A 17551-nucleotide genomic window follows, 5' to 3' on the forward strand; every position below is an offset into this window, starting at 1 on the left:
TATTAAGGTTGGTCAATTGCGTTTTTGTAGATGAAGAGGAAGAAGGAAAAATTAATCAGAAAAAGCATTTATGTGACTAAAAAGATCTGTTCAGCAAAATAAAATGTGAAGAACAGACCTTTAATAGTACAACTATTATAAGTTTAAGTATAAAACTGAATTGGTGTGCAGGGGGGTAAAAATTTTTAATGATCAAGTGAATACTGAAATAATATTTCAGAACCACAAGCCCAAGGCAATAAAATCATATGATGTTGCATGGACATTGGACACATTGGAGGCTTACCTTGAGCGGTTGGTTTGGGGGGGTCCAGGCACTGTGAGGGTTTTCAGGTTTGGGCCCTGGTGTTTGACCACCCGGGGTACACTGTGAGATCGGTTGGTCAGCACTCCTTCTGAATCTACATCTTCAACATTGACAGCAGGGTGCAAACTAAGCCTAGAACTCTCTAGGGTAAAACGAGAGGAGCAATCTGTTACTTACTCTGGTTTGGGATACCTACAAACATTTCTGGACCAAACGTGAACGACTCAACAGCTGTAAAACAGTGCAGGGCAGCACAGAAGTGAACATTTAACTCACCTGAATGGCGCGCTGAGGTAATGTCATCTTCAATATGGAAGGCAGGGTTGGACACTCCGGATAGCTGCCTGGGGAGGGCAAGAGGGGGTAACCGATGGTAGGAAGGGACGTTGGGCAACTCAAGGGCACTACTGGGGGATGAGGGGGAGGGGGTGCGTGGGTGGTGGAGGGGGGACTGGCGGACAAGCCTGTCCAGCTCCACATCTCGCGTCTGCTGCTGCTGCTGCTGCTGCTGTTTAGGCATCCTACTGGGGCTTAAGGCTGTTCAGGCGATTGGCCACGTTCGAGTAGTATTGTTGGGCACGTTGTGACAAGGAGGAGGCGTGTGCCGGTAGATTGGACAACTGCTGGGGCAGGCTGGAGATTTGCTGGGATATGCTGGTCAGCTCTGTCGGCACACTGATCTGCTGTGGTAAACTAGATATCTGCTGAGGCAGGCTGGACACCTGTTGGGTCAGCTGAGTGACCCGTTGAGTGACCCGTTGAGCGGTCTGAGAGACCTGCTGGGAGCACTGCTGGGGCAGCTGCTGGAGCTGGGAGAACTGGTGGGACAGGTTCTGGGGCAGCTCTGAGAGCTCATGCGAGAGCTGCTGGGCTCCAGGGAACTGCTTGGTGAACTCCTGCTGCAGCTCAGCCAGTGAGCCGGGGACGCGGGGCAGCGTCGGAGGGGCGATGTCGTTCTCCTGCATCAGCTGCTCCACTCTGCTCAGACACTCCGGCCCGTAAGGGACGTGCACAAGACAGCTCCTCAGCGTGTCACAGCGCACGGAAACTGAAAGAAGAGCGCGGGGGAGTCAAGAGGCCATCATGGGAAGGTCATCTGAGCTCTCGACACACACTACAGTAGAGGCAGTCACACTGCAGCACACCACATCAACACCCAGGGCACCATTTTAGAGAATGTGTGACATTACTGCATACATTTAATCATTTCACATCACTGCATATTCAAAGTGTCAAAGTCATCATAACATTTACTCTCTGAACCCTGTGGGCTTTGCCACGCCCTCTGTAATGACATAAGTCCTCACCTCCAGCCTCCTCCTCTGCTGCAGGTGCGGCCTCCTGCACAGAAACACACATTACAAACACACATGAATAAGATCAGCAGGGTCAGGAGCTCATAGCATGGACCACAAAATGGGCATCTGAATAAAAAGTACAGTATGTCTTATTCAAAAATAAATAAATCACAGGCCAACAACAGTTCATGTGATCCGACTATAGCTGAGGAGATGCAAAGCCAGTGGGTGGAAGAGAACCAATATACTGTAGCAGTGACAGTGAGCTGCACTTGTTCTGAGGTGGGCTGTGTCTGTCCTACCTGAGTGGTGGTCTGAGGAGAGGAGGTGGCCGCTGCTGCCTGCGGCTGCTCTGTGACTGGAGCGGGCTCTGGTGCTGCCTGCGGCTGCTCTGGGACGGGCTCAGCCTCTGGGGCCGCCTGCTCTGGCTCAGCACTCTTCTCCTGCTCTGGGGCAGGCTCCTGCTCAGCCGACGGGGACCGCACAGGAGACGCGACTCTGACAGGTGAGGGGACTTCCTGTGTCTGAGGCAAAGGCTCCTCCTCCTTCTCTGGCTGCTCCTCCTCTGGCTGCTCCTCCTCTGGCTCTGGCTGCTCCTGCTGAGGGGAGGCCTGGCCACTGCGTGAGGGAGCCTCCTCGGCCTCCTCTGCGGACGGCTTCGGTTCAGGTGGAAGTTCTATCACTTCCTCTAGCTCCTCTTCTACTTGTTGAAATGCTTCAACGTAGCACACTTCCTGGCGCCTGCAGGAAAAGGAGTGCAACCATGACCCTCATAAACATGAAATCCTCATTGGATAAAGGAAGAGCAACAGGAGGAGCCTGAAGGAGAACTTACAAAACTGAATTCAGAACACATACAGAAATGTGAATAACAGAACTAGCAATCTTTTAAAATGCTATGTTGTACATGACATTGTGCATTATTTGAACAAACTGGCAAGCTATTAATTGAAAATAGTAGACAACCAAATAGCAAAATACTCACAGGATCTTACCTGCACCTTCCTTCAACAGCCAAACCAGACAAATACGACCTGAGGCACGATTAGTAACTAAGGCAACGGTCAAGAGGGAATCCGCGGTAACTATGATGGTGATGCAGTTGCTATGATGAGTAACATGTTGCCATGGCTGCAAAATTAATTAGGGGCTATGAATCTCTCATGGCTACAAGCTTAACGTGATTCAGGAGAGAGCTTGTGGTTTGCTACGGTTGAGTCCAAGGACACAATTCAGTCATGATTTTATGTTTAATCAGTTTGTTCAAACATCTGTTTGTTTGTGTGCTGTTTTAAATTCATGATGATTATTTGAAGCATCCTAACCACTCACCCCCACCCCAAGCTCTGGGTTCACTCTGACTGCAGTCCACTATGAGTAAGCAGTGGGGAGTGGTTCAGCCCCGTTTTTTCATTTGAATTCGGTAATTAAAACAATTAGCCTACTGTTCCCGTCCAGTGAAATAGCAGCAGGGTGAAACACAATGACAACCTACCATTAAAGCTACAGTTGTTTGGCATGGGCTCAAAAGCCAGACAAAGCTCATGGATTGATTCTTCATGACAATTATTAAAAGAACTAGATGATTGGATGCCTCTCCCTTGATTAACTGGTAACTGTATTCTGTAGCTTTAATGGCTATTTGAAACACACACTGAATGGAAGTACAAACAGTAAAACACTAGTAATACATTCATCATGAAAGATGAATGGAATTTTTTTTAAAAAAAAGAATAGAATCATTACACAGCTAGTGAAATTAGGATCACCCATATTAAAGATTATTTGAATTACACCATAGTGTAAATATTTTTTAAAAAGATACTTTGATTGACTGCAAAATGTATTCAAACCATCCAGATGATACACTTATGTTTGAGAACAACCCTGGATCTCTTTAATATGGGCAGCTAACCAACCAGTGGCACAGACAGTAATGGAGTCTTACTCTGTGATAACATTCTCTGTGAACTCCACCTCACTCTCCTCCTGCTGCAGGACCTGTAACCTGTGTAGAGCAGGACAGGGACATGAGGGAACGGTTCCAGCGCTCTATGTGCAGCGAGGCCAGGACAGCCCCGTAGTCCATTTGCTGCTGTGCTATTTGTCTAAAAGCATCCTAATACATTTCCTGAGCCTGTGCCTAATCCAGGAGCCTTGACAAGCCTTGTCTTAATCTCAACATTGCACAGGTAAAGCTCTTAAGTGATTGTGGAGGAGAACCATTCATCATGAGCAGAGTATCATATGAGAATAGTGCACTCATATGATAAAACTGGCATCAGTTTCATGTCGAGTCTTACTCTGTTATTAGACTCTGTGAGGTTGCCCCCTCACTCTCCTCCAGCTGCAGCACCTGTAACCTGTGCAGAGCGTGACAGGAACACGGCAAATATAAACAGCAGCTCATCTTGACATCTGAGATTTGATCTGGATTTAAATGTCTAGCAATGTATACCGGCCTGGTCTGTTTCTTAGCCAACTCAACACTAAAAGACAACCAATCTCATATGTTTTAAGAATGCTCACTAAAGTTTAAACCTTTAAACTTCCAAATAAGAAGAGAGCTAGAACAGTACATTTATCCTATAGTGGGGAGAGTATCATATGAGAATAGTGCACTCATATGATAAAACAGTTTCATGTTGAGTCTTACTCTGTTATTAGACTCTGTGAGGTTGCCCTCTCACTCTCCTCCAGCTGCAGCACCTGTAACCTGTACAGAGCGTGACAGGAACACGGCAAATATAATCAGCAGCTCATCTTGACATCTGAGACTTTGATCTGCATTTACTGTATATGTCTAGCAATACATACTGTAGTGCCCTAGTCTTTCTCTTGACCAACGCATTACTAAAAGACAACCAATCTCATAAGTTTTAAGAATGCTCACTAAAGTAACAATGAAGACCTTTTGGTCTGTTGTTATGATGCCTATACATTTCCCAATAAGAAGTGAGCTAGAACAGTACATGTATCCTATAGTGAGTGGGGAGAGTATCATATGGGAATAGTGCACTCATATGATAAAACTGGCATCAGTTTCATGTTGAGTCTTACTCTGTTATTAGACTCTGTGAGGTTGCCCCCTCACTCTCCTCCAGCTGCAGCACCTGTAACCTGTGCAGAGCGTGGTACATGAAGGAAGGTGTGAACATGTTTCTACACAGAAAACTGGATATGTCCAGTTGCTGTACAGTCATTTTTCAAACATCTATCCTAACCTATATGTCAGGATGTCCCAAAACTGTGCATACAAATTCAGGAGCCCCAACCAGCCTTCTCTTAAGCTCATCATTCTAAAAGTAAAGCTCTTAAAGGTACTCTAAGCGATGTTGGGTGACGACACTTCTGTTGACGTTCAAACAAAAGAGAAAGCTACAGTAGTTCGCCCCTCCCTCCTGTGCAACTGAAACTCTCCTGAACGCGCATCTCGTCGGTGATTGGCTGGAACAGTTTTTAATGTTCATGGTCCAGGCTGGACCAGGTTGTTTTTGTTGCCGTTTTTGGAGCCTGGGCTGTCCACAGAGACCACACTTTATTTACCGTGTATTGAGAGGACAGGCAGCTAGCGGATGGTGAGGAGATGTTTGCTGTATGTGACACAATGTTTTAGCTTACAGTAGAAACCGCGGAACATTGCTTAGAGCACCTTTAAGTGATTGTAGAGTAGAACCATTCATCATGGATAGAGTATCATATGGGAATAGTGCACTCATATGATAAAACTGGCATCAGTTTCATGTTGAGTCTTACTCTGTTATTAGACTCTGTGAGGTTGCCCTCTCACTCTCCTCCAGCTGCAGCACCTGTAACCTGCACAGAGCGTGACAGGAACACGGCAAATATAATCAGCAGCTCATCTTGACATCTGAGATTTGATCTGCATTTATATGTCTAGCAATGCATACCGCCCTGGTCTGTCTCATTGCCAACTCAACACTAAAAGACAACCAATCTCATCCATCTTAAGAATGCTCACTAAAGTTTGAACCATTCATTTCCAAATAAGAAGAGAGCTAGAACAGAACATTTACTGTATCCTACAGTAGGTAGATCATATGAGAATAGTGCACTCATATGATAAAACTGGCATCAGTTTCATGTTGAGTCTTACTCTGTTATTAGACTCTGTGAGGTTGCCCCCTCACTCTCCTCCAGCTGCAGCACCTGTAACCTGTGCAGAGCGTGACAGGAACACGGCTGAGAGACAGCAGGCAGCCCACAACTACATCAGACAGATGCTGCACATCCCACAACTACATCAGACAGATGCTGCACATCCCACAACTACATCAGACAGATGCTGCACATCCCACAACTACATTTGACAAATGCATCCAAAAGCAAATACCTGGACAGTAGTTGCTGGTTTGATTTATGTGTGTGTGTGGTGTGTGTGTGTGTGTGTGTGTGTGTGTGTGTGTGTGTGTGTGTGTGTGTGTGTGTGTGTGTGTGTGTGTGTGTGTGTGTGTGTGTGTGTGTGTGTGTGTGTGTGTGTGTGTGTGTGTGTGTGTGTGTGTGGTGTGTGTGTGGTGTGTGTGTGTGTGTGTGTGTGTGTGTGTGTGTGTGTGTGTGTGTGTTTATGCGTTGTGAGCTTAGTTTGGCGGGGAGATGTCGGAGAGCCCCACTTACTCTGGCTCCAGTTCCTCCTCCAGTTCCTCCTCCAGATCCTCCAGTTGGGTTTGTGTTGGCATGGCCAGACTCATCCCTTTCTCCTCGGCCAGTTGCCTGATGGTCATCTCAGCGGCCTGCCGAGCCACCTCCTCGGCCAGCCGTGCGGTCTCCAGACGCTCCAAGCGCAGGCTGGGTGGACACGGAGAACATAAATCAGGTCACGTGCTTCCTTTACTGTCCCAAACACCACGCTGGCCCAGTTGGTCACAGGAAACACCCTTTTTCATGTTATATAAAAACCATTCCAATAACCAAAACAAGACTTACCTTACCATGTTGAAGCAAATTATGCCATTTTAGTCGGAAATGTATATGCAAAATACACACAGAGGTATTGTACAGGACAAGTCTGATTCTTATGTTTTTATAGACTTTTCCCATATATATATGATTGAATTGGATCTACTTGGTAAGTATGTGTTATCCACCATATACAATACCGGGAAAAGTTATATTTTTCAAAATTCAAAGGCTCATACGGTGTATTGCTTTGGCAGATTTTGGCATCCATTGTGACAAGAGAAGTCACATATGAATTGAATAGCACTTGTGTTTATTCAGAAGTTGATTTATACATTTAATGTCAATGATAATCTGTAAAATTCCATGTGGACTATTCACAATGATCAGGACGGATAGAACAGTGTTGTTCGTCTCTAACCGTTCCTCCATCGAGCTGATGGCTGCGTGTTCGGCCTCCTTCTTGATGGTCTCTATGAAGGGCGTCCATCTCCCTGTCTGCGTCTCGGCATCCTCCATCTGCACAGGGTCAGGGTCAGGCACGTCCAGGACGCTGGACTGTCCCGGCTGCGTGGACTGGCCCTCTGCGTCCGCCTGAGCAGAGCGCGCTGCTTTTACTGCCTGAGTTGAGGGGACTCTGGGGGCAGGCTGGACGGTCTCCTCCTTCTGACGTTGAGCCTTTGGAGCTTCCTCAGGTACTGGAGGGCTCCAAGCTGTGGAGAGTCCTGCATGTCAATACTGATATTCATATTACACGACTCACACAATGGCTATACTCATTTTTGGAGTTCCTGGTCTCTGGACCAGTGGGGTGTTTGACCTTGGGACCTTTCAAAGAATGTAAATTGTTTAGTTTTTTCCCCCACTTCCCCATAAAGTTGTGGTCATTTTCAAATAAGAATATGAGTTCAGCTCGCTCTCGCTCTCTCTCTCTCTCTCTCTCTCTCTCTCTCTCTCTCGCTTGCTCTGATGTGTTTGTACTTGAGTATAAACTCCTTTCGCCACTAAATCAATAGCTGTCACTGTATTACAGTGTGGTTACAGTCCTGTAATCTCTCTTCCTATCCCAATGCATCATTTGAGACACTGTATGAAATGTAGATGAAAAACAGATCTGCAAATCTCTTAAAAACATATTTAGTGGCATAAAGGACATTGACAACATGATGATGAGACTGTCATATTTCATCATGTCATTACAAATATATGTTCATTTTGAATTTGAGGTCAGTAACACATCTCAAAAAAGTTGGGACATGTTGGAGAAGACTGGAAAAGTTGTGTAATTACTAAATAAAACAAAGAGGAACATTTTGCTACTAATGAGATTAACTGGAACCAGGATTGGGTCTAGATAGAGCATTCCAGTGTGCAGCCATATGCACACAATTTGATGCTGCATCCACACATGCTGGTTAAAACTCTACCGTGTAAGGACGAAACTATATTTAGACATGATCCTATGGATGGGGCAGTGTGCATATCTGGAAAGGCACAGTTAATGCTGAATAATATGTACAGGTTTATCAGAGAAGACCTTGAATATTTCAAGAAAATCAATGCCAAACTCTGAGGTGCTAAAATGGCCTGTCTGCAGTCCAAACCTGTCAAATTGGATTCATCTTGGAGCGAAAAACACAATTAAGAAGACCCCACATTGCTCAGCATCTTTCAAATTCAAATTCAAAATAAACATATATTTTCCAAGAAAAATAAAAGAAATTTGGTAACAACTGATATGTTTTCTTTGCACTATTCCCAATTAAACACAAGGTTTAGTTGATTTGCAAATTCAGTTTTACTTTTTATTTTTATTTACTTTACTTCACTATATTTACAACTTTGGAAAACAGGGTTGTAATTCCTCTATTTCGGCATAAGCCAGTCTAACATTTTTGTTAACTTCTGCTGACTTTCATATTGCTCTCATCGTTTTATTCATTGCATTCTTAGTCTATACTATTAAATTACATGCTGCCTTCAAGACTTTGTCAGTTTAATATCTAAAACAATCTGCCAAATATCTCAATGTACAACACAACATGACTTAGTTCATCAGTTTATTGTATACATTATACATAGTGCCAAAAATATTGCATGCATGACACTATGTAAATCTAATCATTACACCCACAGCACATTCACTGCATTGTATACGCTTGTAACAACAAAGCTTGTGCAAACTGCAGTTAACGTTTCAAGTGAGTTTATTGCGTGTGCCGATATGGGCCTCAGAGTTCCAAGGCACCAGATTAATAACAGGGGAGTGGAGATCATTTTGTACTTAGAGCCCAATTTGATCTCGTCCAGTATTCCAAAGAATGGGACCCAACATCACAAATAATTCAGCAATGTTTCAAGTGTCAAATATGGGCATCAAATCAAATCAAATCAAATCCAAATGGGTATAGCCGGTGCCTCGGTATTACCGACATTTCGATAATATATCAAATTGTCTGTGATTTGTGCCACATTCTTTGGTTGTTATTGTCCTGTTCAGAGATCTCTTTATTCTCACATTTACATTGTTGAAATGATGTACTGCAATAAACACAATACCACATAGTGTGCAACTACCAGTAGTTCATTGAGTTTAACTTGTCTACAATATTGATCACTGCTGTGAAAACAACCCATTTTACTCCACGCCGTAAAACTACATAATAACAACAGTTCTGACAGCCACTGTCACATTTCACATTTCACAGTATATCAAACTCATGAAAAAATAAATATTTTCTCCATACAATAAAGTACATTTTAAGAACACCAATGTCAGTGTAAAGCTGCCTGATCGCTCCTTCGAGCTGGAACATCTTAAACATAATAAATGTGCAAAACTGTCTTTTGTTGTGGTATGCTGCTGTAAAAGCACGGTGGTGGTAACGTAAGGGATGTAAGTGGCTCTGTGAGCAAGCTTGTGTGGTGTGTACAGACAGTTCCTCAGTCTTCTTTCTCCTTTTGTTTAAGGGGCTCTCAGAGCGCTCCCCCCTGAAACAGAAGGAGATGGACGGAGTTAAAGTCTGACGAACCAACACCGCGAGCGTCTCATGACAACTACTGAGAGATGAGGCAGAAAAGCCTGCAGTAACCCTATATGCTGATTATGGCTCATTGTTTTCACGCAGTGATCTGATCTCTACAGAATTATCTCTCTCTCAGATTCAATTAGACTGAAAAGAATTACAGTTATGCTGCGTGAGAGAACTTGTGATGAGGAAAAGTTTACTTACCATTTTGAACCACAACGTCACCATTCTCCTGGAGAAGAAAAAAAAAAAGACAGAGAATCAGTTGGATTGTACAATACTCAAGGATGAAACTCGTAAAATGTTTGTCTTCGCCATCATTGATACACTTACTCCGCCTTTCAGCGCTGGCTGGGGTAATACACGGCCCAGACCCTGCATAAGCCAGCTGACCACCCTGCACAACAAACACATTTGGGCTCACAACATGTCCTTAAGAATAACAACAATACATTTGATTTGTATTGCACTGCATATTATGGCAATCTCAAAGTGCTACAAAAATATAATGCAAAATAAAACAGATAAAAACAAAAAAATTATTAAATATATATTTCCTTCATGAGGAGTACACACACTCACAGAGATACAGTATAGCATGTACACACAGGCCTATGAATTCACACTCACAGAGATAGGTACACACAGGCCTATGAATTCACACTCACAGAGATAGGTACACACAGGCCTGTGAAATCACACTCACAGAGATAGGTACACGCAGGCCTATGAAATCACACTCACTTGTTTCTGGATTCCTCATCATTCGCACTGGTGATGGACTCTGGAGGCGGTGAGTAAACTACGGGCACATGAAACACTTTTATGGACACTCGTCACCAACACCTGAGCACACTCACAGCGAGACCACTGACTAACAGCAGTACAGCTAACACAAATAGGTCCACTCACAAAAAGACCTCCATTACCTCCCCAAATAAAGCCAAGGCCTTGTGGAGTGGAGAATAGCCTGTAAGCCAGCAGGTGTGAGTCTGCCGCTGTACCTTTTTCAGAACATGGTGTTGTCCTTCTTGAGGAAGGCTCCGAGAAGCCAGGCCGATGCTGAGGTATGGCATTCTCAACACTGTTCTTTAACCAGTCAATCACTCTATCCAGCCAAAGAGACACACACATCATGTAGACATTTGCTTCAAATATAGAACATTGGTATAATAGTGAAAATAGGTCAGAAACAGGCCATAGAAATGAACCAAGAAGCATGAAAAAGGGAGTCATGATTGTTTGCTCACAGAACCATAGGATCGTCCTACATTGGGATGTTGGTGATACTTGTGAATAACCCATCCTTTGGATTTGAGGTGGCCTAGAGTGCTGAGTCTGCTCATCATTTTACTTACTTGGGAGGGAACTGAATTGGGATGCTGTCAACTTCAGATTCGTCTTCAGAAAAAAGTTCCACAACTGGTATGTGTGGCAGTGGCTCAGCATCTAGAAAAAGAAAAGACAAGGCGTTTACTCTTACCGTTGTACTGGTATGGCTGAGAACACAATGAACACGCCATTTTACTTATAATAAAACCAGAGAGGGTTAAAGCGGAGGATCTTTGATAAAACAAACACACATGCATTGAACGACAATGTCAGTAATTACATACCTGGAAGGTCTTTTGCATCATAGACCTGGAGGAATGGTGATATGCAATATGTTAGATTAAAGAACAATTCATCTGCTAGACATCATTTACTGAACTAATTCCTAATGATGATTTGCTGTGGATTTAAGCCTCAATTCTAAATTGAGATCTCTGCTGAAATTCTCAGGGACTGGTCTTGTTAGTTTTATTCTGGTTGATTAAAATAGATATATATCCATCCATCCAATTATATTTATCTCATGTAATGATTGCACAAATTAATCTCTAATCTCAAACCACTGGCAAAACATTCCCAACATTGCCTCCACCACCCCAACTGGATGAACGTCAGAAAGAGCAATGCATTTCCTCACCCCCATCACCAGATGGTGCCAAAATTTATAGGGAAAGGCAACAGATGAAATACTGAAGTCATATGAGACACATCACCAGTGTTTGAACTTGTCCTGCCATGCTCCGCCTACTGGAATCCCAATGGGCTTACAGTATGTTGTGCCCTCAACTTGTAGCTGCCATACTCATATTTCATACACTGACGTCATTCACCAATACATTGCAACATTATCACTAAACCTTTGAAACCTACATTATTCTTTTGAACCTTTGAGTTGGGTGAAATTTCACTGAGAATGAAGTTAGGCTATATTTATATATATTTTTTTTATAAGACTTCCACACCAGCAATTAGATGTAGTGTGAAAATACAGTGAAGTCACCAAAAGTATAAGATGAAAGAATGGAAGTGTGAGCAAACAGAGGAACCTTTGGCATGATTCTCCACAACCTTCCAGACATCATAAATCTTAAACAAGGCATCTGTCTTACTGACACAGACTGCATATTTTACTGAAAGATGGGCTGGCAGGGACTCCAATGTACACAGAATCGGTACATAACCAAGCAAAGCAAAGCAGATAATGCCTTTGGTCCCATATCTTTCATTATATCATATAATTTTATGTGCAAGAAACATCTAACACCATATATATTGCTTAACATATCAGACTGCTGTCTGATAGAGCTGATAAGATAATGACGAGCTCTCACCTCTGTCACATCGTCAGTTTTGTTGTCCTCCTTGTACTTGTCATCTGGCTGTGGCACGACTTTCCCCAGTCCCTGGGAGATCCAGCCAATCACACCTTGTCTGCATGCACAAAAGACATTCATATACCCAGGTATTGTGGCTTATACAGCTATTGTTGTTCTCAGTCAAATCTCAGCCTTCATTACCTTGCATCATCCTCTGAAGCAATTGACTGAGAGGTCGAAACAGACAATAAAGAAACTGGTTATTAGATCGCATAAATGACCCATAGTGTGGTCCAGTCAGTGTTATTGAGTGACGAGGGAGTACCTTGGCATCAGCGTTGGTGAGATGAAGACTCCCGGCTGGTTGGGGCAGAGCGCTGACGAAGCCATTGGACAGCCAGGTCAGCACCCCATTTTGGGCATTGCTAGGAGCACAAATGAATGACAGATGCAGAACACCGGAGATAGTTATGTTGTATTCTCTTGTATATAATTTACAGACATCTTGCAGATTTAACCAAGGACCCACCTATCAAGGGAGTTTTGGTCCTCATCAATGGGTTGCAGGGGGGTTTTCTTGGCTGTTATAATATTAAAAAGGATAATTATGCGAATAACAGCAATATCCTGTATACAATGTTGATGTCTCAACAACAAGACAATTATATTGGTTTCTCTAGATACCCATAACATTCATCAGGACAGCAACAACTAGTACTACAACTACTGCTTCTACTGTTAGCCTATACAACAACAACAACAACAACAACATATTATTATTATTATTATGGTTATTATAATTAATATTGCTGTTATTGTTCTTGTTGTTGCTATTCACAAAAATGTAGCTTAATCTTATCTAAACTAATATGGAATCATTTAGCAACTAGTAAAAATGGGTTACATTACCATTGTTCTTGTCCTGATTTAAAAGAAACATGATTGGGGTCATAATCAGGATGGTATTTACACATCAGGAGAAAGCAACTATTAGATATAGGTCAAGTGGTGAATTGGTGTGAACAGATAGTTGTGTGGCTAGGTTTACCTGCTCTTCACCCAGAGACTCAGGCGGCTGTGGAACTACTTTCACCACCCAGTTGAACATCCTGAAACATGAGGGGGCAGGGGTCACCCATCCAAATACCAACAGCATGCACACACGTAAAGGAACACCACCCACTCAGACATGCTGCAATCATCTGAATGGAAAGGGACGCTATTGATGATTCTCAGACTTGTTCTACGGAACAATGGCAACGTGCCTAAATAGACAACAATGGTTGGGAAATCCACAACAACACACACAGAAGAGACAAACATCAGCTGAAAGATCAGCTGTCAGTCCTCTCAGACAACAGCAGGTCACTGCTTAGGCTTGAGAAGAGGGGATTGGCCTTTAGTCCCGGCACAGCCATCTGAACACACTAGAGCACAAGTACACACCAGAGTAGTCCACGGACTGCACCACTATGCCTTTTCTTTAATCCAACAACAAACACACTACATGGTATCTAAATCAACGGCAACAAATTCATGCACAAACAACAGACACAAGAGACACACGACAAAGTGTATATGAGCAACACCCTGCTGATCACACCTGATTTCTCTTTTACTTTCTCTCCCATCCCATCTGTCCCTCGCTCCGCTCGCCTCCATCTCTTCTATTTCTCTCTATCTGTCTCACATGAACCTGCTGCACGCAGCCCACATGTCCAGAGAAAAACAACGCAGTATTCCAAGCTCAAGGTCTTTAACTGCCAGCTTCTGTGAGACGAATCAAAACAAGACAACAAGCAAATAAGACCTGTATGTGGCTTCGTCGAAATGACCCAAAACAACAATTCTGCTTGACTCCGGCCTTCCAAGGTACTGAAACATGAGGAGCAGTGCAAACAGAAAATCATACCTTGTACACTACTGTACCATGTAGACTACTGCACTGTTTCTCAAGTGTTCTTCACTGCAAATCCAACAATATATTCCACTCCCAAGCTCATCATATATATTATTGTTTAAAAATCAATCTACCAACATCTACAGAGCACTTTAAATGCATAATTTGTAGAAAGTTCATTGAATAAACAGCATAAGTTGGAGGAGGAACAGTTACCTGTCATCAGCAGAGATGTTGCATGTTGGTCGGACTAACTTGGCCCTGGGGGAGCAGCAGCGAACTGTGTGGATTAAGATGAGAGAAGACTCCACTAACAGGATTAAGACCTGAGGTACACGACTCTTCATTCGAGATTAGCCAAGCAACATCCCAGCCAACACCACAGGTTCTGAGGTCTACCCAGACCTCTAAGGAAAGGCCATTATCATAGGGGCATCTCAGTACAAAACAGCGGTTGATTTTTGTATATAACACTTCATATATTTTGTTTTTGTCACTTATATTAGTGATCACATAAGTATATCCAGTATAATATCACCTTGATATTACACCCTACCCCACCCACCACCCCCCGTTCCTCATTGGTGCTACTTCAAATATTTCAGATTATTGCAATTGCATTATTGCAAGCATAAGAGTGACAAAACATTTGAGTTCAAGTTGTGGACACTCAAGGTCTTGCAAAGATGTCTGGACCGCACTATTCTTATCCTCCCAGTATCACACATCAGGTGGCTAATTGGTTTTGGAGCCAGTTTGCTAGTACCACATGTGCACATGTCTAGGCAGCATGAGCAGTTGGACTGAGTTGTCAGTGTGAGGCCAGGCCAGATCACAAACTCTCCTTTCAACCTCCCATTCATCAATTGTTTCTGAAGACAAGGGATCTGCAGTGATGATAAACACAAAAAATGTGGCCTAGCTGATTCTGCTCTTCATTCGGGAAAGGAACCCACTGACATTCCATATCATCCAAAACCCAGGAATGTGTTATTTCATTGCAATTGAGTAAACAACCGCATTTTAGCACCTTTGTTTACAAGAAAGATGTGTTTGCTTCACTTCTGAAATGATTTGGTTAGCGTTTAATGCACCAATTTAAGTTTAATTTCACTGCTTGTTACATCCCTGGAAGTTGTAAAACGTTAAAGTTCGGAAATGGGCATCATTGTAATCCTTTCCAGACGTACAGTACCTGCAGAACAAATTCAGATTTGCTAACAGGTTCGTCTGTGTTCAAATGTGGCTAAAAAGGCAAACCTGTGATGTGTGCTTATATGTGCAAGTAAATGCACACGTACCAAGATTCTGTTTTCTTTAAGGTAATAACATAGTCTAGGATTTGCACAGTTTCAATGATATCAATACCTTGAGGCAACATCAGCAACTTCCTATATGTGATGACACGACACCTGAGGCTACAGCAAAGGTAAGCATGGAGTCAGTGGCCCTGTGGTCAGGCGGATTGTGACAGCTCAGAGGCAGGAGATCCCATAACGAGATAATGGAAGGATAAGCTCAGGTGCTATGGCAATTACGCAACCAGTGGAACTAAGCCAGGTCACTAAAGCATAGCTTAGCAATGTCCTCACATGTGATTGGACACTTGAACCGTCCAATCAACATAACACCAAAGGATAGTGAAACAGATCATGGCAGCTGAGACATAAAGAAAGATGGAATTGAAGAAAAATACAGGAGAAAGGAAACAATTCCACTGTGCCGAGATATTTCCTGTGCCCACTTCAACCATGTTCGACCACTTACAATGTGATGCAGCAATCAAAACTAGGCTGAATAAAGGAGCTGAACCACCCCATGCTGTAATCCTCATGTAGGCCTTGCCTAGGCCTGTTAATTGCTTGATTTGTGTTGTGTTGAGTTCAGCACGTCCAGCGAGGGTGTGGGAACCTCATCACGTCATTAGAATCAGTTACATGTTTAAATGCAGGTCTCTCCTCCTCTCTCACTCTTTAACAATACACTGCCCTCCTTGCCTTCTCCTGTTTTTGATCGCATGAGCCCCATTCCCAGCTGAGATAATAAGTCTGGTAATTAAGTCCAGGGTGCAGATGGGTTTGAGTGTATACTGTACCTGTCCCTGTTTAACTTTTGCGACCACTAATGTTGTAAAATTCCAGCTGGTTTCTTGCTGGAGAAGGGCCAACTCTCCAGGACATGAGCCACTCTTTATTACGCAGTATTACCAGGTTCTCTGTGATGGTTCATAAAAACAAGACGTTAGAGTAATGACTGATCAATGATGATATATTTATCATTTGTCAAAGCCCTTTATGAATGTAGCCTGCCATAACATTTTTACCGCAGTGCCCTGTAATTACTGTATGGTAATTAAAGTCCTGCCTGTGACTGCTCATATAACTATAAGGGCCCTAATTTATATGGTGGGTAAAGTGCAAAGTCTAACCCAAGCTAATTTAATAATGAGGCTAAATCTATTAGCTTATTTAATACCATGAGCACCATTGTAAGCACAAACACTGGTGCGGCAGCTCAATACTCCCAAACACCCACCATAGATGAAGTTCACCACAATACTGTGCTTATTGACTGACTTTGCACTGTACCCATTATTTGGGTCCCCCCCCTAAGGGCCTTAAAACTGCTGATCCAATTGAATTCACCTTCTTAAACAAGCCACAGGGTTTCATATCTTGGTACTCTTTTTTGACCATAAAATAAATTAAATCAACCAATTTGTTTTTACTTCACCGTGAGGGTCTGAAGTTGCCTGACTGCTCTTGTTATCTTTATGGTGAAGGAACACAGGGTTCAGACCAAAGCTTCTAGAGTCAAGCGCTCTATGATCTTTGGTTTAGACTAGCAGGATACTCCTCAGAATAATGACCAACAAATGGGGCACTTAAGGGCTCTCCCCTGTGGTACTAACATAACATCAGATGGCTTACACATGTCTTGGGAAATCACAGCCACAGCATGACACAATGACTCAATGACAGTTAAGTCTTGAGCAAAATAAGGTGAGCGTTCATACAGCCTAAGGAACCTGTTTGTACAATTGTCTGTAAAATTGTAGAACTGTATTGACAACACTGATAAATACTTACATCTCATCTTATTATACATAGTATTTTTTTCATAGATTGTGGAGACAGAGAACAGTCTGAGGGTAACCATGTCCAGGAGGGACACAAGTGAGTTCTGACAGGTGTTGCCTGGTTATTGCTGCTTGCACCTGCATTTCTGCAGCTGTTTTCCCCATTCAGCAAGCTGGATATTGTCTACATCCTCTTAGATGTTTGAAAACACCAACACATGGAGCAAGAATGTTTACAAATTATGTACATTTCAGGAAATGCTTTTTGACAAGCACATGATGTTTAGCTCTCTCATTCCTTGCAGATGACAATTTCAATTGAATTGCCTTTGCAATGAAAGCATCTAAACATTTCTATAAAAACAGTCAAGAC

The 17551-nt window shown here is 43.0% G+C and overlaps 1 protein-coding gene across 1 annotated transcript; it reads right to left on the bottom strand.

Moving 5' to 3' along the window:
• Positions 1 to 828: 828 nt before the first annotated feature.
• LOC134094340 (involucrin-like) lies at positions 829 to 8004 on the bottom strand. Its single transcript, XM_062547836.1, has 12 exons — positions 7950 to 8004; positions 6944 to 7247; positions 6241 to 6411; positions 5723 to 5782; positions 5362 to 5421; positions 4666 to 4725; positions 4262 to 4321; positions 3909 to 3968; positions 3554 to 3613; positions 1908 to 2346; positions 1615 to 1648; positions 829 to 1355 (listed from the first exon to the last, which is right to left on the bottom strand). The coding sequence occupies exons 1-12, from the start codon at positions 8002 to 8004 to the stop codon at positions 829 to 831; spliced, it is 1890 nt and encodes a 629-aa protein (XP_062403820.1).
• Positions 8005 to 17551: the final 9547 nt, after the last annotated feature.

Source organism: Sardina pilchardus, chromosome 10, assembly GCF_963854185.1.
Source record: "Sardina pilchardus chromosome 10, fSarPil1.1, whole genome shotgun sequence".
NCBI lineage: Eukaryota > Metazoa > Chordata > Actinopteri > Clupeiformes > Clupeidae > Sardina > Sardina pilchardus.

Coding starts and splice junctions, on each gene's coding strand:
- LOC134094340 (XM_062547836.1), bottom strand. CDS start 8,004: ATGCACACTGCCCCATCCATAGGATCATGTCTAAATATAGTTTCGTCC. Junction 4,726..5,361: donor TCACAGAGTCTAATAACAGA/GTAAGACTCAAC, acceptor CGCTCTGCACAG/GTTACAGGTGCTGCAGCTGG. Junction 3,614..3,908: donor TCACAGAGTCTAATAACAGA/GTAAGACTCGAC, acceptor TGCTCTACACAG/GTTACAGGTCCTGCAGCAGG.